This window comes from Procambarus clarkii, chromosome 68, assembly GCF_040958095.1.
Source record: "Procambarus clarkii isolate CNS0578487 chromosome 68, FALCON_Pclarkii_2.0, whole genome shotgun sequence".
NCBI classification, from domain to species: domain Eukaryota; kingdom Metazoa; phylum Arthropoda; class Malacostraca; order Decapoda; family Cambaridae; genus Procambarus; species Procambarus clarkii.
The window spans coordinates 9,727,490-9,743,350 of NC_091217.1; the positions used below are offsets into that span (position 1 = coordinate 9,727,490).

The 15,861-nt window shown below is 39.4% G+C and overlaps 1 protein-coding gene across 1 annotated transcript in view; it reads left to right on the forward strand.

The window, feature by feature from the left end:
* Nucleotides 1-1,087: 1,087 nt before the first annotated feature.
* LOC138355640 (MAM and LDL-receptor class A domain-containing protein 1-like) overlaps nucleotides 1,088-15,861 on the forward strand; it is a 33,346-nt gene continuing 18,572 nt past the window's right edge. Inside the window, exons 1-14 of the mRNA XM_069310959.1 lie at nucleotides 1,088-1,227; nucleotides 1,685-1,828; nucleotides 2,257-2,335; nucleotides 2,480-2,651; nucleotides 3,033-3,223; nucleotides 3,538-3,678; nucleotides 5,644-5,786; nucleotides 5,904-6,023; nucleotides 8,045-8,243; nucleotides 8,678-8,789; nucleotides 10,111-10,270; nucleotides 12,237-12,491; nucleotides 13,841-14,035; nucleotides 15,322-15,519. Coding sequence (XP_069167060.1) covers nucleotides 1,700-1,828; nucleotides 2,257-2,335; nucleotides 2,480-2,651; nucleotides 3,033-3,223; nucleotides 3,538-3,678; nucleotides 5,644-5,786; nucleotides 5,904-6,023; nucleotides 8,045-8,243; nucleotides 8,678-8,789; nucleotides 10,111-10,270; nucleotides 12,237-12,491; nucleotides 13,841-14,035; nucleotides 15,322-15,519 — 2,094 coding nt within the window. The 5' untranslated portion in view covers nucleotides 1,088-1,227; nucleotides 1,685-1,699. The remainder of the gene's footprint in view (nucleotides 1,228-1,684; nucleotides 1,829-2,256; nucleotides 2,336-2,479; nucleotides 2,652-3,032; nucleotides 3,224-3,537; nucleotides 3,679-5,643; nucleotides 5,787-5,903; nucleotides 6,024-8,044; nucleotides 8,244-8,677; nucleotides 8,790-10,110; nucleotides 10,271-12,236; nucleotides 12,492-13,840; nucleotides 14,036-15,321; nucleotides 15,520-15,861) is intronic.

Below are 15,861 nucleotides of genomic sequence, written 5' to 3' on the forward strand. Positions count from 1 at the left end.
CTTCCTCCAGGTGAGTCAGAGTTTGTAGAGTACTTCCTCCAGATGAGTCCGAGCTTGTAGAGTACTTCCTCCAGGTGAGTCAGAGTTTGTAGAGTACTTCCTCCAGGTGAGTCCGAGCTTGTAGAGTACTTCCTCCAGATGAGTCCGAGCTTGTAGAGTACTTCCTCCAGGTGAGTCAGAGTTTGTAGAGTACTTCCTCCAGGTGAGTCAGAGTTTGTAGAGTACTTCCTCCAGGTGAGTCAGAGTTTGTAGAGTACTTCCTCCAGGTGAGTCAGAGTTTGTAGAGTACTTCCTCCAGGTGAGTCCGAGCTTGTAGAGTACTTCCTCCAGGTGAGTCAGAGTTTGTAGAGTACTTCCTCCAGATGAGTCCGAGCTTGTAGAGTACTTCCTCCAGGTGAGTCCGAGCTTGTAGAGTACTTCCTCCAGGTGAGTCAGAGTTTGTAGAGTACTTCCTCCAGGTGAGTCCGAGCTTGTAGAGTACTTCCTCCAGGTGAGTCCGAGCTTGTAGAGTACTTCCTCCAGGTGAGTCCGAGCTTGTAGAGTACTTCCTCCAGATGAGTCAGAACCTACTGCAGTGTACTTCCTCCTAGAGAGTACAGCATTTATGTTACTTCCTACTGTTGAATTTATATCACATGGTATTTAATTCAGAAGAATCCCGCATTGTCAGTACTTCCAGATGGGTCGAGAACCCCTGGTACTTCCTCCAGGTTCGCCCCTTGTTCGTGGTACTTCCTCCAGAATAGTTCAGCGAGATGTGGAGCAGAGAAATAAGAATAGTATTTACATCATTTAGATAGGAGACGTTATAATTTAAGAAGACTGAAAAAATGGTTGCATAGCTCATGTATATTTATATAATTGTTGTACTATAAAATATTATAAAGGTATCGACTAAGTTTATTTAGAAGAGTCACTGACAGTGGGAGGTACAGTTCCAAAAATAAGACTGAATTCTCTTGTGATTACTTATGACTTGTATGTAAATAAGCCCTCGTCATATATTTCAAAATAGAGTATAAAATTGCAGTATGGAAATATAATAATGTTGACACTAAATGCCCTTTTGTAATGTGCAGGGAACGGTGGATGACGCCCTGTGGATAAAGGTGGGAGACGGTAGCCAGGAGAGTGAGGTGTGGCTGGACACCGCCTCCGAGGGTCAGTGGATGGAGGGACAGGTTCACATCAATACTGACCAAGCTCTTCATTTCAACATCCTATCAGGTAATATAGCCGAGCCCAAAGCTCATAAATAACGGCAACTCTTTAAATAAATTATTTAAACATAAATTTTGTTCAAGAATATAAGTGCACTAAGGGAATCAAGGATCAGGGGGCAGCCTGTCCTCCTACTAAGAACATCGCATTTCGCGCGTATGCAGTTACCCAAGGCCAAAATTAGTCGTATTTGAAAATGGAAGCGGCTCGCGAAAGTGACGTACTGTCCCGTTTTCTGTTTTGGGTCCTCTGGTAGGTTAGAAGAGGACACTTTACATTGATCGTTTTCTTGGTGTTGGAACCCCTTAAGAGGACGGGCTGCAAGGGACGTAACTCCTGTTTTTATGTCAGTTATTGTATTGGTAACACGATGACCATCCCTTTGCCTGCCTACTTACTCAGACTTTCGCTGTCACAACCATGCAATTTCATATATGGATTTTTTTTTCTAATCTGCACACAGATCTTACTAGGCGCGATGCGAAACTCGGATTATGCCAAAATATCTGTGGACGACTTCACCTTCACTCGCTTCTCAGGGGAGTGCCCGCACCTGCCCACAGCCGCCACCGCAGCCCCCTCATCCTCCACCCTCACTCCACCTGGGGTAGGTCTATGCACTTTATTATGGGCCTACACACTTTATTGCTATGTTATCTTCAGTTTTCATCACAAGTGTCAGTATAGAGCTGTGTATTGTTGCTTTTCCGAACGCCAAAGTAATCATTTTAGTCTTGTAAACATTGTTATCTTCACATTAGTGTTTACTTACACAGCTACAGTTATCCATCCTCGCGTGGTGAACAGGTAGAGAGTAGATATATTATTATGAGTATCTAAAATAAAGTTTCTGTAGCTTAAATATGTATGACAAATTGTTTTTGATACACACTTCATATTACGTTAGTTTTGAGTTGTTTGATGTTTTGATATCTTACTACAAATAACAAGATCTTTAAATTCGTGGTTGACTATATGTGTACATGAAGCTGTGAGTAGGTTCCTTGACTAAGTGTACATGTGTGTGTCCGGCAGAGTGTGACGTGCGACTTCAGCGAGGACGAGTGCGGGTGGGTGAACGTGGACGCCCGAGGCATTCACTGGCAACACAACAGTGAGTTGACCATCCTCTTATAACCAAGTCATCTGAAGGATACTATACACACACACACGTTAAATTAACATATTCCTTGTTTTGCGTTAAGTAGCGTCCTGCCGCACCAGCGCCTCGCTCAGTGTTTACCTATCTCTGACACAGATGAAGCAGGCGACATGGAGCTGGTGCTGGAGGGGACAGAGTCGAATCAGTACTACCTGGGAGTGATGAGAAGTCCGGTCTTCACCATAGCAGAGAGCACGAGCAGCTGCCTCTCACTCATCTGGTTCATGGTCACCCAATACGAAGCTCATTTCTCAGTCGTTATCCAAGAGTTAGTTCTGCTGCCTCTTGTCCCGCATCATATTCTGCAGTCATTATTATTATTTAATTATTATTAATCGTTAGTGTGATTAATTTCTGTGTATTATTATTATTATGAGCAGTAGTAGTAGTTGTTGTAGCCAAGCCACAAGAATATAAACTTCAAACTGTATTGACGGCTCTTGATAATACTTCCAGTTTGCCTTTAATGTTATTTTCTGGCTTTGTTGGTACTAGCGGGCTATTAATGGAGTACTCGGCTTTTCATATAATTCGTAAAATATTAATTACCAAGTTATTCATGTCAGTTTCGCTGCTACTTATTAAGACAAATAATGTTGCTATTATTTACCACTGAACCGTTTTTATAAACTTTTCGGGACACTTTCAGTGAGTTTGGGCAAGATCTTGACTTTCTCATGAACGTCAACGATGGCTCAAATGACCAGTGGAAGTCGACCAACATGGACCTCTCTAAGGCTGGCTCCTTCAGGATAGCCATCAAGGGCACGGTCACCAGCCAGTGGCAGGGCTCCATGGCCTTCACCAGTGTGGAGCTGCTCGACAAGCCTTGCTCCGAAGGTACGCTGTACACACACACACGCACGCACACACGCACACACACACACACACACACACACACACACACACACACACACACACACACACACACACACACACACACACACACACACACACACACACACACACACACACAATATATATATATAACTGGGTACCTATTTGCTGCTAGGTGAACAGGTATATTAGGTGACAGGAAACTCGCCCAACCATTTCTATGAAAGTTATTATCTAAGACGCCAACATCTTGATGATTAACTGTTTTAATATTTACAACTATTTTTAGTAATATTATTATTATTATTATGTTTTAGAGGTGAAGGGTGGCGGGCTGTGGTGTGACTTCGAGACCCCGGAGGAGTGTGGCTTCCGCAACTCCCTGCCAGGGGACACCACCGTCTGGACGTGGGGCTCCAGCTCTCCTAACCTCGACCACACTCTCGACAGCCACTTGGGTGAGCCCACAGCAGGAGGCGCACATTACATGCGGTACAGTGCGTGCATATACGTATACACTCATTTCAGGCAATACTTAATTATTACCCGCTGTAGGGACACACGCGCGTGTGTGTGTGTACAGTTGTAGAGCCAGTAGTAGCAGTGGTTCCCATCCAGGTATCTTTAGTCTCAGTCTCCCTTTTCCAACAACTTTCTCACCTGTGGACACTTGTAGCCAGGTTCTCACCTGTGGACACTTGTAGCCAGGTTCTCACCTATGGACACTTGTAGCCAGGTTCTCACCTGTGGGCACTTGTAGCCAGGTTCTCACCTGTGGACACTTGTAGCCAGGTTCTTACCTGTGGACACTTGTAGCCAGGTTCTCACCTGTGGGCACTTGTAGCCAGGTTCTCACCTGTGGACACTTGTAGCCAGGTTCTCACCTGTGGGCACTTGTAGCCAGGTTCTCACCTGTGGACACTTGTAGCCAGGTTCTTACCTGTGGACACTTGTAGCCAGGTTCTCACCTATGGACACTTGTAGCCAGGTTCTCACCTGTGGGCACTTGTAGCCAGGTTCTCACCTGTGGACACTTGTAGCCAGGTTCTCACCTGTGGACACTTGTAGCCAGGTTCTTACCTGTGGACACTTTTTTTTTTTGAGATATATACAAGAGTTGTTACATTCTTGTACAGCCACTAGTACGCGTAGCGTTTCGGGCAGGTCCTTAATCCTAAGGTCCCTGGAATACGATCCCCTGCCGCAAAGAATCGTTTTTTCATCCAAGTACACATTTTACTGTTGCGTTAAACAGAGGCTACAGTTAAGGAATTGCGCCCAGTAAATCCTCCCCGGCCAGGATACGAACCCATGACATAGCGCTGTAGCCACATGACACTTGTAGCCAGGTTCTCACCTGTGGACACATGTAGCCAGGTTCTCACCTGTGAACCTCTACAGCAAACTAAATCGAGCAAGTAAAACTGACAGTAGCCATTGTTGCAACAAATACATACATTCGTGTCACAGGTCCTGCATTGCTATTCTCAGTTAAAACTGCACGTAAATAATAACAAGAGAAATTCAGTTCAACACCCCACCAATAAATGCTTCTTATTTTGTTGGAAAACAGTACGTAGTATTAGTCCTATGGACCCTTTGAAATTGTTCCATAGGCCGGTTGAGAACTACTGGCCTATAGTCACACACTCGCTTGCACAATTATATAGCTTATAGAGACACTTGCATACATCTTATTTGCTCAGTTATAGCCTACAGTATAGGAACACACCTGTTACACACAGATAGGGAACACAGAATTGACAGAATCAGTAAGACACACAGCTATAATCAACATCCACTGCTGACAGAGACCAATAAACTGTGTTTCCATTTCCATATTATCCCCCTCCATTCCAAACCTAGCATGCACTCCAAAATTATCTACACTATCAAACATTAACATCCCTACATCCTTCCTCCGATACAGCAGGTCCTGACCCTGCAAATACTTCCAGCGCCTGACAGCTGAGTGGATTCGTAGTCCTGAGGTTCCGGGTTCGATCCCCGGTGGAGGCGGAGACAAATGGGCAAAATATTTCTTTCACCCTGATGCTCCTGTTACCTAGCAGTAAATAGGTACCTGGGAGTTAGACAGCTGCTACGGGCTGCTTCCTGGGGGTGTAACAAAAAGGAGGCCTAGTCGAGGACCGGGCCTTGGGGACGCTAAGCTCCGAAATCATCTCAAGATAACCTCAAGATAGATCCATGCATCCTCCTCCAGCAAGTTCTGGAGGAGGATGCCTACACCTTAATCCACTCACTACCCTATACCCTGGCTGAATATACATTGGGTGTTATGGGCTCCGACGATACCTTAAGAATGTCGCTAATATTCATGATCTATACGATAACCCTTATAGCTGTGTCTGTGTTTATATAGCCTAGTGAGAGGGAACTTTACACAAACAACTCTGACCCAGGTCACACGATGTACTTGGACGTGTCGACGGTGGGTAAAGGCAAGCTGGCCCACCTGGTGACCCCAGCCATCAGCCCCGAGGACCAGACCTTCTGCCTCACCTTCTGGTTCTACATGTTGGGCCAGGACGTGGCCACCCTCACGGTAAGGCCTCTCACCATGACCTTATACCTCTCTTCAATATATTTAATGAGTATATTTACTTTAAAAAAAGGTTTAAATTTAAAATTCGTTTAGCCTACAGATATTTTTTGTTAACAGATATACGCAGTACAGAACAAGACGCAAAGTCTGCCACTGTGGACTCAACACCAGTCCTTCCGGGAGGAGTGGCGAGGCGCCTCCGTCTCCACCTTCGTCAACCTTGACGCCAACTTTTCGGTGGGTTAATTGTCCTCACCCTTAATACAAATGGTGGGTTGTCCTCACCCCTCACATTTCTTAATACAAGACGGTGGGTTGTCCTCACCCCAAATTGTCCTCAGTTTACTCTATAATCAAGATAAATAACATATGAAATACACACAAGACCTCCGACTTTAAACACTTGGCTAACACACTAAAGCAAAAATACTTATACACACACTCACGTTAACACAAAAATAAGGGTGTCACTGAATATCTACACTAAACATTACAACCTGTACACGAAGCATCTGAAGGCAGGCGTCGCGTTGAGGCCGTAAGATGTAATCCCTGAGCACCTGAGAGAGACTGATGAGATGACCTGTTGTTGTTGTTAGAGATTCAGCTACTCGGAACAAGTTCCAAGTAGCACGGGCTATGGTGAGCCCGTAACTTATCTGGCACAGGAGCTATGGTCAACGGCGTTTCGAGATCAATATATAGTCCTTTAGGTGCAAATTTTTGTCAAGAGCTGTATCAAATCAAGCATATTTGTTACAGCATCGATGGTGCTTTACATTCCATGAGCTCTAGTTCCCCATATAAGTCTAACTGCCAGATAATTATAGCGAAGTTATATTCCAATTGAGACATCATTTATATGTGTGCTTTTTCTTCCCGTTTTCTATGATTGCCTTGTGTCTTTGACAAAGATTAGTAGGCACATTAAAGTCCATTGAAAGCTTTGATAGCTTGATTGATAATTTGATGAGCGACCGATGACCCAAAATTTCTTGTAAGTCATACGTGACACAAACAGGACTCCAGGTTCGACCTTGACGACGGGTGGACGTCTGGACGTCCTGTAACATCTGCCTGGGAGCCGCCGGATCTTGGTTCTATTTCGGGATTTTGGATTATGATACTGTTGTTTGGCATTCCAAACAGCAGTATCATATTGTAAATCATCATTTGCAGTCCCCGTGGTGTAGTTAGATACTCGCCTGGCGTTTCGCGAGCGCTTTGTCCTGGGTTCTGTAGCGAGTAGATTATCCCAATAATATGCATAGGTGATATACTAAACATAATAGATACCCTTAAAAAGCTTCATAGAAAACACCGACCTTATCTAACTTTGTTAGTATGTTAAGATAAGCATCTTATTGCTTCGTAATTACAATTATTACTTAACCTATACCTATAATAGGTTAAGTAACAATTGTAATTACGAAGCTATAAGATGGGTTCTGTAGCGAGTAGATTATCCCAATAATATGCATAGGTGATATACTAAACATAATAGATACCCTTAAAAAGCTTCATAGAAAACACCGACCTTATCTAACTTTGTTAGTATGTTAAGATAAGCATCTTATTGCTTCGTAATTACAATTATTACTTAACCTATACCTATAATAGGTTAAGTAACAATTGTAATTACGAAGCTATAAGATGCTTATCTTAACATACTAACAAGGTTAGGTAAGGTCGGTGTTTTCTATGAAGCTTTTTAAGGGTATCTATTATGTTTAATATGTCACCTATGCACTTATTTAATAAGTCAATATTGACTTTACGAATTTGCGAGAACGGGTTGCAACATACTAGCTTCAAATGCATTGTTAATATTCCTGTCAACTTTTGGAGATGAATGAGGTGAGGTGTTGCCCGAGAATATAAGCAGCAGAATAGCAAATATTAACCAAATATTAACCGGATCTAAATGCTCCACCAGCGACCCAAGGACGCAACAATCATGCACATTCTTCTCGCCTGCTACATGGAGCTTGTCCACACACTGCCTGCATCTTTTGGTACTGGACTAGTAGCCTCCTTTGGACCAGGGAACAGTAGCCTAGTATTTTTTGTTGTATTGATTTTCTTTCATTCCCTGGCAGGGGGAGTCCTGTAGTCTTAAAGCGAGTCTTAAAAATGTATAGGGATATACATTAGTAGATTTCATAAATACTCTTTGGTAAGTTGGAGGAAACAATCATTTACTGTTTGTTATAAAAAATAATGATTTATATTTTACTTATTATACTATGAACTCTCAGGTGGTGTTTGAGGCATTCACTGGAAAGGACACGTGGGGATCCCTTGCTATTGATGATGTAATGATAACACCGGGATTCTGTCCTGACCCTGCCACTTGCACCTTCGATGATGGCCTCTGTCTTTGGACTCAGTCTTATAGTGATGATTTGGATTGGGAAGTTGTCAATGTGGCAGGAGACCTTCATGATCATACCAATGGTCAGTATTTGCTACTAGTGCTCACTGAAAAACAATAATTGTTTTATCTTGAATATATATAATATTCAGTATTTTATATTATTAGGAAACCAAGTTACACAATATTAATACAATCTGGAGTATGATTATCCCATTTTTACGATGATTATGATCTTTATCTTTTGCTAATGTAAGTACTGTATAGTCATGCTTGAGCTCTGGGTTTATTTTGAGGAATCACCTTACTTATCATTCTTGACATATGTATCTTTACATATCACTTTGTTAAAGCTAAATGACTACAGCAATATTACGAATAATGATAATAGTAATAATTAAATGACTGAATTATTTATTATATAACTTGTTCATGAAATTGATGTTCACAGGGACACATTAGCAATTATAGACGTTAGTATTCATGCTTAATACAATAATTCATTCTCCTCAAACAGAATCGGGGAATTTTCTGGCACTTAGGATTGACACATCAGCTTCCCCAGATAAATCAGCAGTACTAGAGTCACAGCCAGTGGAACTGCTGGAGGCAGCTTGCTTCTCCTTCTGGTGAGCCAAGTACCTTATACTGCAAAAAAAAAAAAATATCCAGTATTGCATTATGTTGTAGAAAGTCTTATACAAGTATTATAAATATGCTTAGTAACAACAATTTATTAAATATTGATATATTAAGGCATGTTAACTTATAATTATAAAACTGTTCAATTTGAACACTAAGAGTGCACAATTTTTAATTAACTTATATGTCCACTGATATTTCATTAGATACTCAAATAAATTTGTTATAGTTTAAACTTTTTTCATGCATTTTTAGGGACTTTCTCTTTCTGACCTATTATCTTCAGACTTTATCTGTAAGCATAAATATTAACTTTATTCAGGCATACAGTAAATCTTAGAATTTACTTGTACTTCATGGACTTCATTGTCTGCTATGAATCATTTATTATTATTTACACTGCAGGGTGCAGCCTTTCTCGCTAAAACTTGTATTACACTGCCTGTTGATTTTCTGATATTACTTTCATCTCTATCTGTGCTTAATAAGTCTTTTTCACTTCCCTTTCAATAAGATGGATAAATTTGCACAAAGCGTTCTTTCACATTCATGATTTTAAGTGTGTTGTATGCTATTGGTGTAGTAGTTTGTAAACTGTTACAGACCACATTTCACATTTGAATACTGTACTGGTATATGTCTTAGAAGCAGTCGTAGTCTCACCAACCCATTTCATCCTTCATACACAGTGGCCTTGTTTTGGCTTATATGTTTAATTTTAAGAGTTCAGTTAACTGTTACACTTAATCAAACATGTCTAGTGTAGATTCTGAGAATAATACACTTTCTATCAGTGAGAATAAATTATTTGGTTGTTACTGTTATAAAGTGTTGTGAACCTTTATGTTGTATTAATTAAAAATTACATAGAAAACTGGATATTTTGTACTGTCTGGTTCGGGTGCTGGGACTGCAAGGGCATCCCACTGATTTGAACATTTAATGAAAGTAGGATTGTGTATCCCTACTGAAGACTGTTTATGAATCCTCTCCCTAGTGGTTATAGTAGGATTTCTTTTGCAAGGTCATTGGATGCATGGGAGGAGGAAAGGAAGACTGGTAGAGTAATCTGGGAGGCCATGCAGACACCAAGGCCACCAAGTCTGATGGGAAGGGTCATATTATTTTAATGGCATTATATTTTGTCTTTGCTTCACATCATAGGCTATTGTTATCAATTGTCATATATACTGGTAATTAAAATCACATAGATACGAACACAACATGTGTCTCAATTATAACACATTTTGCTGAACTGTATCTCAAGGTATACAGTATTGCATTGCCAAACCTTCTTCTCTCTTTCAGGTATAATATGTGGGGATCAAATGTAGGACGCTTAAAGGTTGATAATAGTGGCCCTGACTTTACTAAGGTGACATTATGGGAGCTTGCAGGCCCACAGACCGAGGGCTCAGAATGGAAATATGCAGCATTATCTGTCCCTCCTGCTGGTGCATTTAATATGGTAAGCTTATAACAACTGTCAACTTTGTAATCCTTTCAAGAATAGTTACATTAGGAATTTCTACATATTCTAGTATAGTACAGTGTACTTCATTGATTACTGTATATTATTTTCATTTACTTCTCTCTGATTTTAGTGATGACTCCTCATCATCAATAATCTTATTGATTAATAATAATCATCATCAATAATCACCATTGTCAGTAGTTATCAGGAGTCATCAATCAGTCATCAAATAAATGAAGACAGTACAATAAGTCAATTCATATAAGTTATTTTGTCTTTGGAGGGGCTGAATCACGGAAGATGGGTTACCTTCCCAATACTGTACACCACCCTTCATTGCAGGGAATGGGTGGCAGTTTTCAGTATTTTTGTGGATCACTGCATCCATACACCAATGATAATATTTTTTCTGGGCTTGTACTTTGCTGCTCCACAAGGTGTATGATCTAGCAACTATCATACAATCATTAAACAGTCAGGCAAACTTTTTCTGGCACTGATGGCCAGAAAAAAGTCCTCCAGAATTACACCTGGAGGACTTCAAATATAATATGAAGTCCTCCAGGATAATTGTCAGGTGCTTGGAAATTCTGGAGACAGCCAATCCAGCTATAACTAATGATGGTAGCTAATATTGGCTAGGCAGTTAATTGAGCTGTTGAGAAGTGCAACGTAGTGGTCATTTGTGATACCAAGTGTAGATTCGGTAGGTTTTGAGTCTATTGCTATATCTCTGACAGTCATTCTGGGCTGGATTAAGCTTTTCTCTATAATGCTCTCTTCGACCTTATATGGACCTTCAAGGATGTTTGAATAGATTTATGCAGTTTTAGTGCTGACTAGTGTCCTGCCTAACTGTTTATCAATGCTCTTCCTGACATCTGGTTTTTTAATCCAGTCAAACACAAACCAAAGTTCGAGAAAGATCAGAGGCATGCTATGAGACAAGTGTCAGAAGGCTAAGGCTTAGAAGGCTACTAAGAGGTATGAGTGAAGGCTACAGGAATTAATCCTCACATAGCTAGAAGACAGAAGATTTAGGGTAGAGATGATTACCATATACAATATTCTCGAGAATTCATAGGGCAGACAAGGACAAAGTATTTAACAGGGGTGGTACAGATACATTAGAAAGAATTTGTTCAACTTCAAATTAGAGAACAAATTTAATTTCTAAAAAGTGAGGTGGGGAGGCAGACTTCATACACAGTTTCATATGTAGATATGATATACTGTAGCTTAATAGGTGGAGGAACTGTTTACCAGTTGATTTAAAGTTGAGTGGCTGGACCAAAGAACTGAAGCTCGACCCTGTAAACACAATTAGGCAAGTACACCCTTGTAAATCTGCTTGTATTAAATGTGAAAGTTGTTAAATGCAGTAACGATATTGTATAGGCATTGGCCAAATACAATACAAAAATGCAGCACACTTATATTTATGTTAATAATAACTGTTTATTTATTTATTTATTTATTTATTTATTTATGCATATACAAGAATGTACATAAGGAATGTGAGGATACAAATATGGTAATTACAGTCTTGTAAAGCCACTAGCACGCGCAGCGTTTCGGGCAGGCCCTTAATCTAAGAAAATTTTAAGGAGGTACAGGTAAATACTTGCAAAATTTATAGACAAAAAAATGATAACAGATTACATGGAATGAAAAAAAAAGAAGATGAGAGAAAATTATAGGTACAGTATATTAAAGCACATAGGTAGCTATGATTGATTGCAATGACAGCTTAAAATGGTAGTTGACAACAAATTGGTAGGCACAATACAGCAGAAACAATATAAGATTGATTGCAATGACAGCTTGGATGGTAGTTGACAAAAATTGGTAGTCACAGTACAGCATATGGCTAGCACATAAAAGAAGACAGCAATGAACACAATTATAATAATTGTTTTAATTAAACTGTTTTAATTGTTAATTTTTTTGTTTATCTCAGATCACAGTAGAAGGGATAATAGGTAATATTGGAAATGGCACCATTGCTATAGATGGCATTGAACTGAAGAATGTGGAGACTTGTATCTTTGAACCTCCTGAAGCAGAAGTAGGCACACCAGCACCCATGACAACTACTCCTGTCCCAACACCATCTCCTGGATACAGTTTCTTCTGTGATTTTGAAGACTCAACTAATGCATTTTGTGACTGGCAGGATCTTTCTGACCAAGATTTCAAGTGGACCATCGTAAAGGTTAGATCTAAGTTTGTAGTACGTCATATACAGCACTGTACTTTTTAAGGTCACGTTCAATACAAAATTACACACGTTTCTATTAGGATGAATTATGTACTACACTGTCAGTAGTCAATGTCTGAGAAAGATTGAAATTGATTGCAAGGCAAGTACTGCTTCAAATATACAGTACTGTATTTGAAATAAATGAGAATAAAATTGTCAAACATGCTCTCGCATTAATCTGTTCTTTTCAATATGAGTATGAATATTATTTGCTATTACCATCTTAAATCATTTTCCCTCATTAGATGTTAAAATAATTGACCGATTGATACCAGTGATCTATCTCCCTTCTTTAAAATATAAAATTAAATATTCATATCTTACTTATTAAGCTACCTCATATGAAAATAGTTATGAGTAATTATCTAAGTCTAGTTACAGGATAAGAGCTACGCTCGTTGTATCTCATCTTCACAGTACTCTTTGTCATATGATACTTTGAAGCTACTGATGGTTTTAGCATCTACCACTTTCTCACTTAGCGTGTTCCAACCATCTACCACTGTATTAAAGAAACATTCAAATATTTTGTTTGCCCCTTTGTTTCCTTAGCTTGAATCTGTTACCTCGTGTTCTTGAAGTTGCAGGTTTCAGGAATTCCTTTTTATCAATTTTCTCTAGTCTTATTATTGTTTTGTACATAGTGATCATATCACCTCAATTCCTTCTATCTTCAGGCTTTGGTATAGTACAAGAATGTAACAACTCTTGTATATATCTCAAAAAAAAAAAAAAAAAAAAAAAACTATAAACTGCTAGTTTACAGCCTAGAGTGTGTCTTGTTATTCTGGAATAATGATAATTTGTTGTGGTAATTTGTTTCATAATTTTCTGTATTTATAAAGATCTTTTCATTCCTTTAATTTTTCACCAAAACTTTATCATAAACAATTTGTTTTACATTTGAAATTATACTGAATCCTTGTAAGTTGCACAATCAAACATAATATCAAAGACTAAAAAAATTCTACCTGGATAAGGCTCTGGGAATTCTACTTTCCAACCCGGCTCAAGGCCAGGCTTGACTTGAGAGAGCTATGTCCAACAGGCTGTTGCTTGGAGCGGCCCGCAGGCCCACATATCCACCACAGCCCGGTTGGTCCAGCACTTCTTGAAGAAAACTATCCAGTTTTCTCTTGAAGATGTCCATGTTTGTTCTGGCAATATTTCTGACTTGTTGGGAATATGCTGAACAACTGTGGACCTCTGATGTGTATACAGTGTTCTCTGATTCTGCCTATGACACTTTTTATTAAATAACTACATAATAATTGTTTAAAATAGATATTTTTCCTTGGCAGGGTGCTCTGAATATAGAAGGCATAGGTCCAGTGGGAGATCATACCACAGGCTCTGGACACTATTCCACTACTTTCCGGAATGCTGATGCATTGGTTGAAGTTGTGTCTGTCCTGGCGAGCCCTAGCATAGAAAGTACTCAGATTAAGTGCTTTGTCTTCTGGTACTTCCTATGGGGAGACACTGTCACACTCACAGTGAGTAATTAAGCTTCTTTTATTCTAGACCAAGTAACTGTAAGATTGATGAGAAATATGGAGAACCTGCATGAGAAGATGTAGTTGAATACCTGGATTTTACCTGGGGGGGGGGTAGGTTCTGGTAGTTCAACTCACCAAGCCAAGCCTGGCCTGGGGAATTGATATCTGATACCAGTCTCTCACAAGCTTAACTTGTGAGAGATTATTCCAACAGACTGTTGCTTGGAGTGGCCTGTAGGCCATATATCCACTACAAACCTGTTGGTCCAGCATTTCTTGCAGGGAACTGTCTAATTTTTTTTTTTGTTTTTGAAAAACTTTACTTTTGTTCTGACAAAATTTCTTATATTTGCTGGGATGATTATGAACAACCATGACACTCTGATGCTCATACAGTATTCTCTGATTATGCATGTGGCACCTCTACTCTTCACTGGCTCTATTCTGCATTTTCTGCTGTATCGTTCACTCCAGGTAAGGTAAAGCAGTTATCAAGAGAAAGCACTAAGCCATTATGAATATATAGCACTTGGAAGGGATATGAAGACAAGGATCTGAAATGGGAAGGAGGAAAAGAATGGTGCCCAACCACTTGGATGGTCAGGGATTGAATGCCAACCTGCAAGAAGCGAGATTGTCACTCTACCGTACATTCTAAGTGGTTTTATTTTATTAAAATTTTAAGTCTAACATAAGACTTAAAGCTCCCACATAGGTATACAGGGCTCACACCTGCTTCCTCAGGACACCAGTTAACAGACACCATATTGGAAAAAATCGTGGGCATTTCCTCCCGAGTATAAAGGCCTCAGTACTACGATGGCAATGATGGATCGATGAATCGATGTTCTACATGTTTTATTGTAGAAATTTTTGAAACTACTGTACACACTACTGTATAATATAAAAACAAAAAAAAAAAGTAAAAAACAAATCAATGACACTGAAATAAATCACTATAAATATATTTGCGCCGTGAGGCACCATGCGGCCTCCTCAGGGCATCTGATTCACAAATGTTTGTGAATCTCTGATGACATTACTCCATCTTAGTCAAAATAGGTAAAAAGATTTTTAAATGTTTTCCCCTTGATCAGGGAATGCATTTTAACAATACAGTATTAGAAATAATTTTTTTTATCATATTTAGTTTTCTTGCTTAACAAAGGGTTGTCATATAAAACAGGTGTGTCATTCAGGGGTTAATGTAGAGCTAAAGTTAATTGCACTTAGTAAAGTGGTAAAGATAACTTTTCTTCAATATCCATTGTCTTCTCCAACAGATGAAAGTGAATGCAGTCAACAACTGGAGTAGGAAAGGCAGTCAAGGTAACAAGTGGGTGCCAGCTAAGGTGGACATCAATACTAAAAACCAAAGCTTGGAACTAATCCTGGAAGCTGTTCTTGGGGAAGATCATGAAGACTCTTACGTCTCTCTTGATGACACATATTACTACAATGTCACCTGTGAAAATGTAGATGTTAGTAAACTGGACATTTATTGGAATATTAATGTGGATTTTCACAATTATTATGACTCACATTTTTCACCATCATGGGTATAGAAGGCAAAGACCTGTCAAAATTCATAAGAGGTCCAGAAAAATTTGAGTTTATTATATTATACAAAATTTAATAAATAACTTTCCTATTAAAAGAAATACAAAAATGGACTCTGTATCAGTAAAATATTGCTATAAATGTATAATTAGCCCTTTAACATTTCTTATATACTGTACACCTAACCTGCTCAAGTTGATAAAGTGATCTCATTGGTCCCTCTATTTTGAATGTGATTAATATGGTTAGGAAAACCCCCTCTA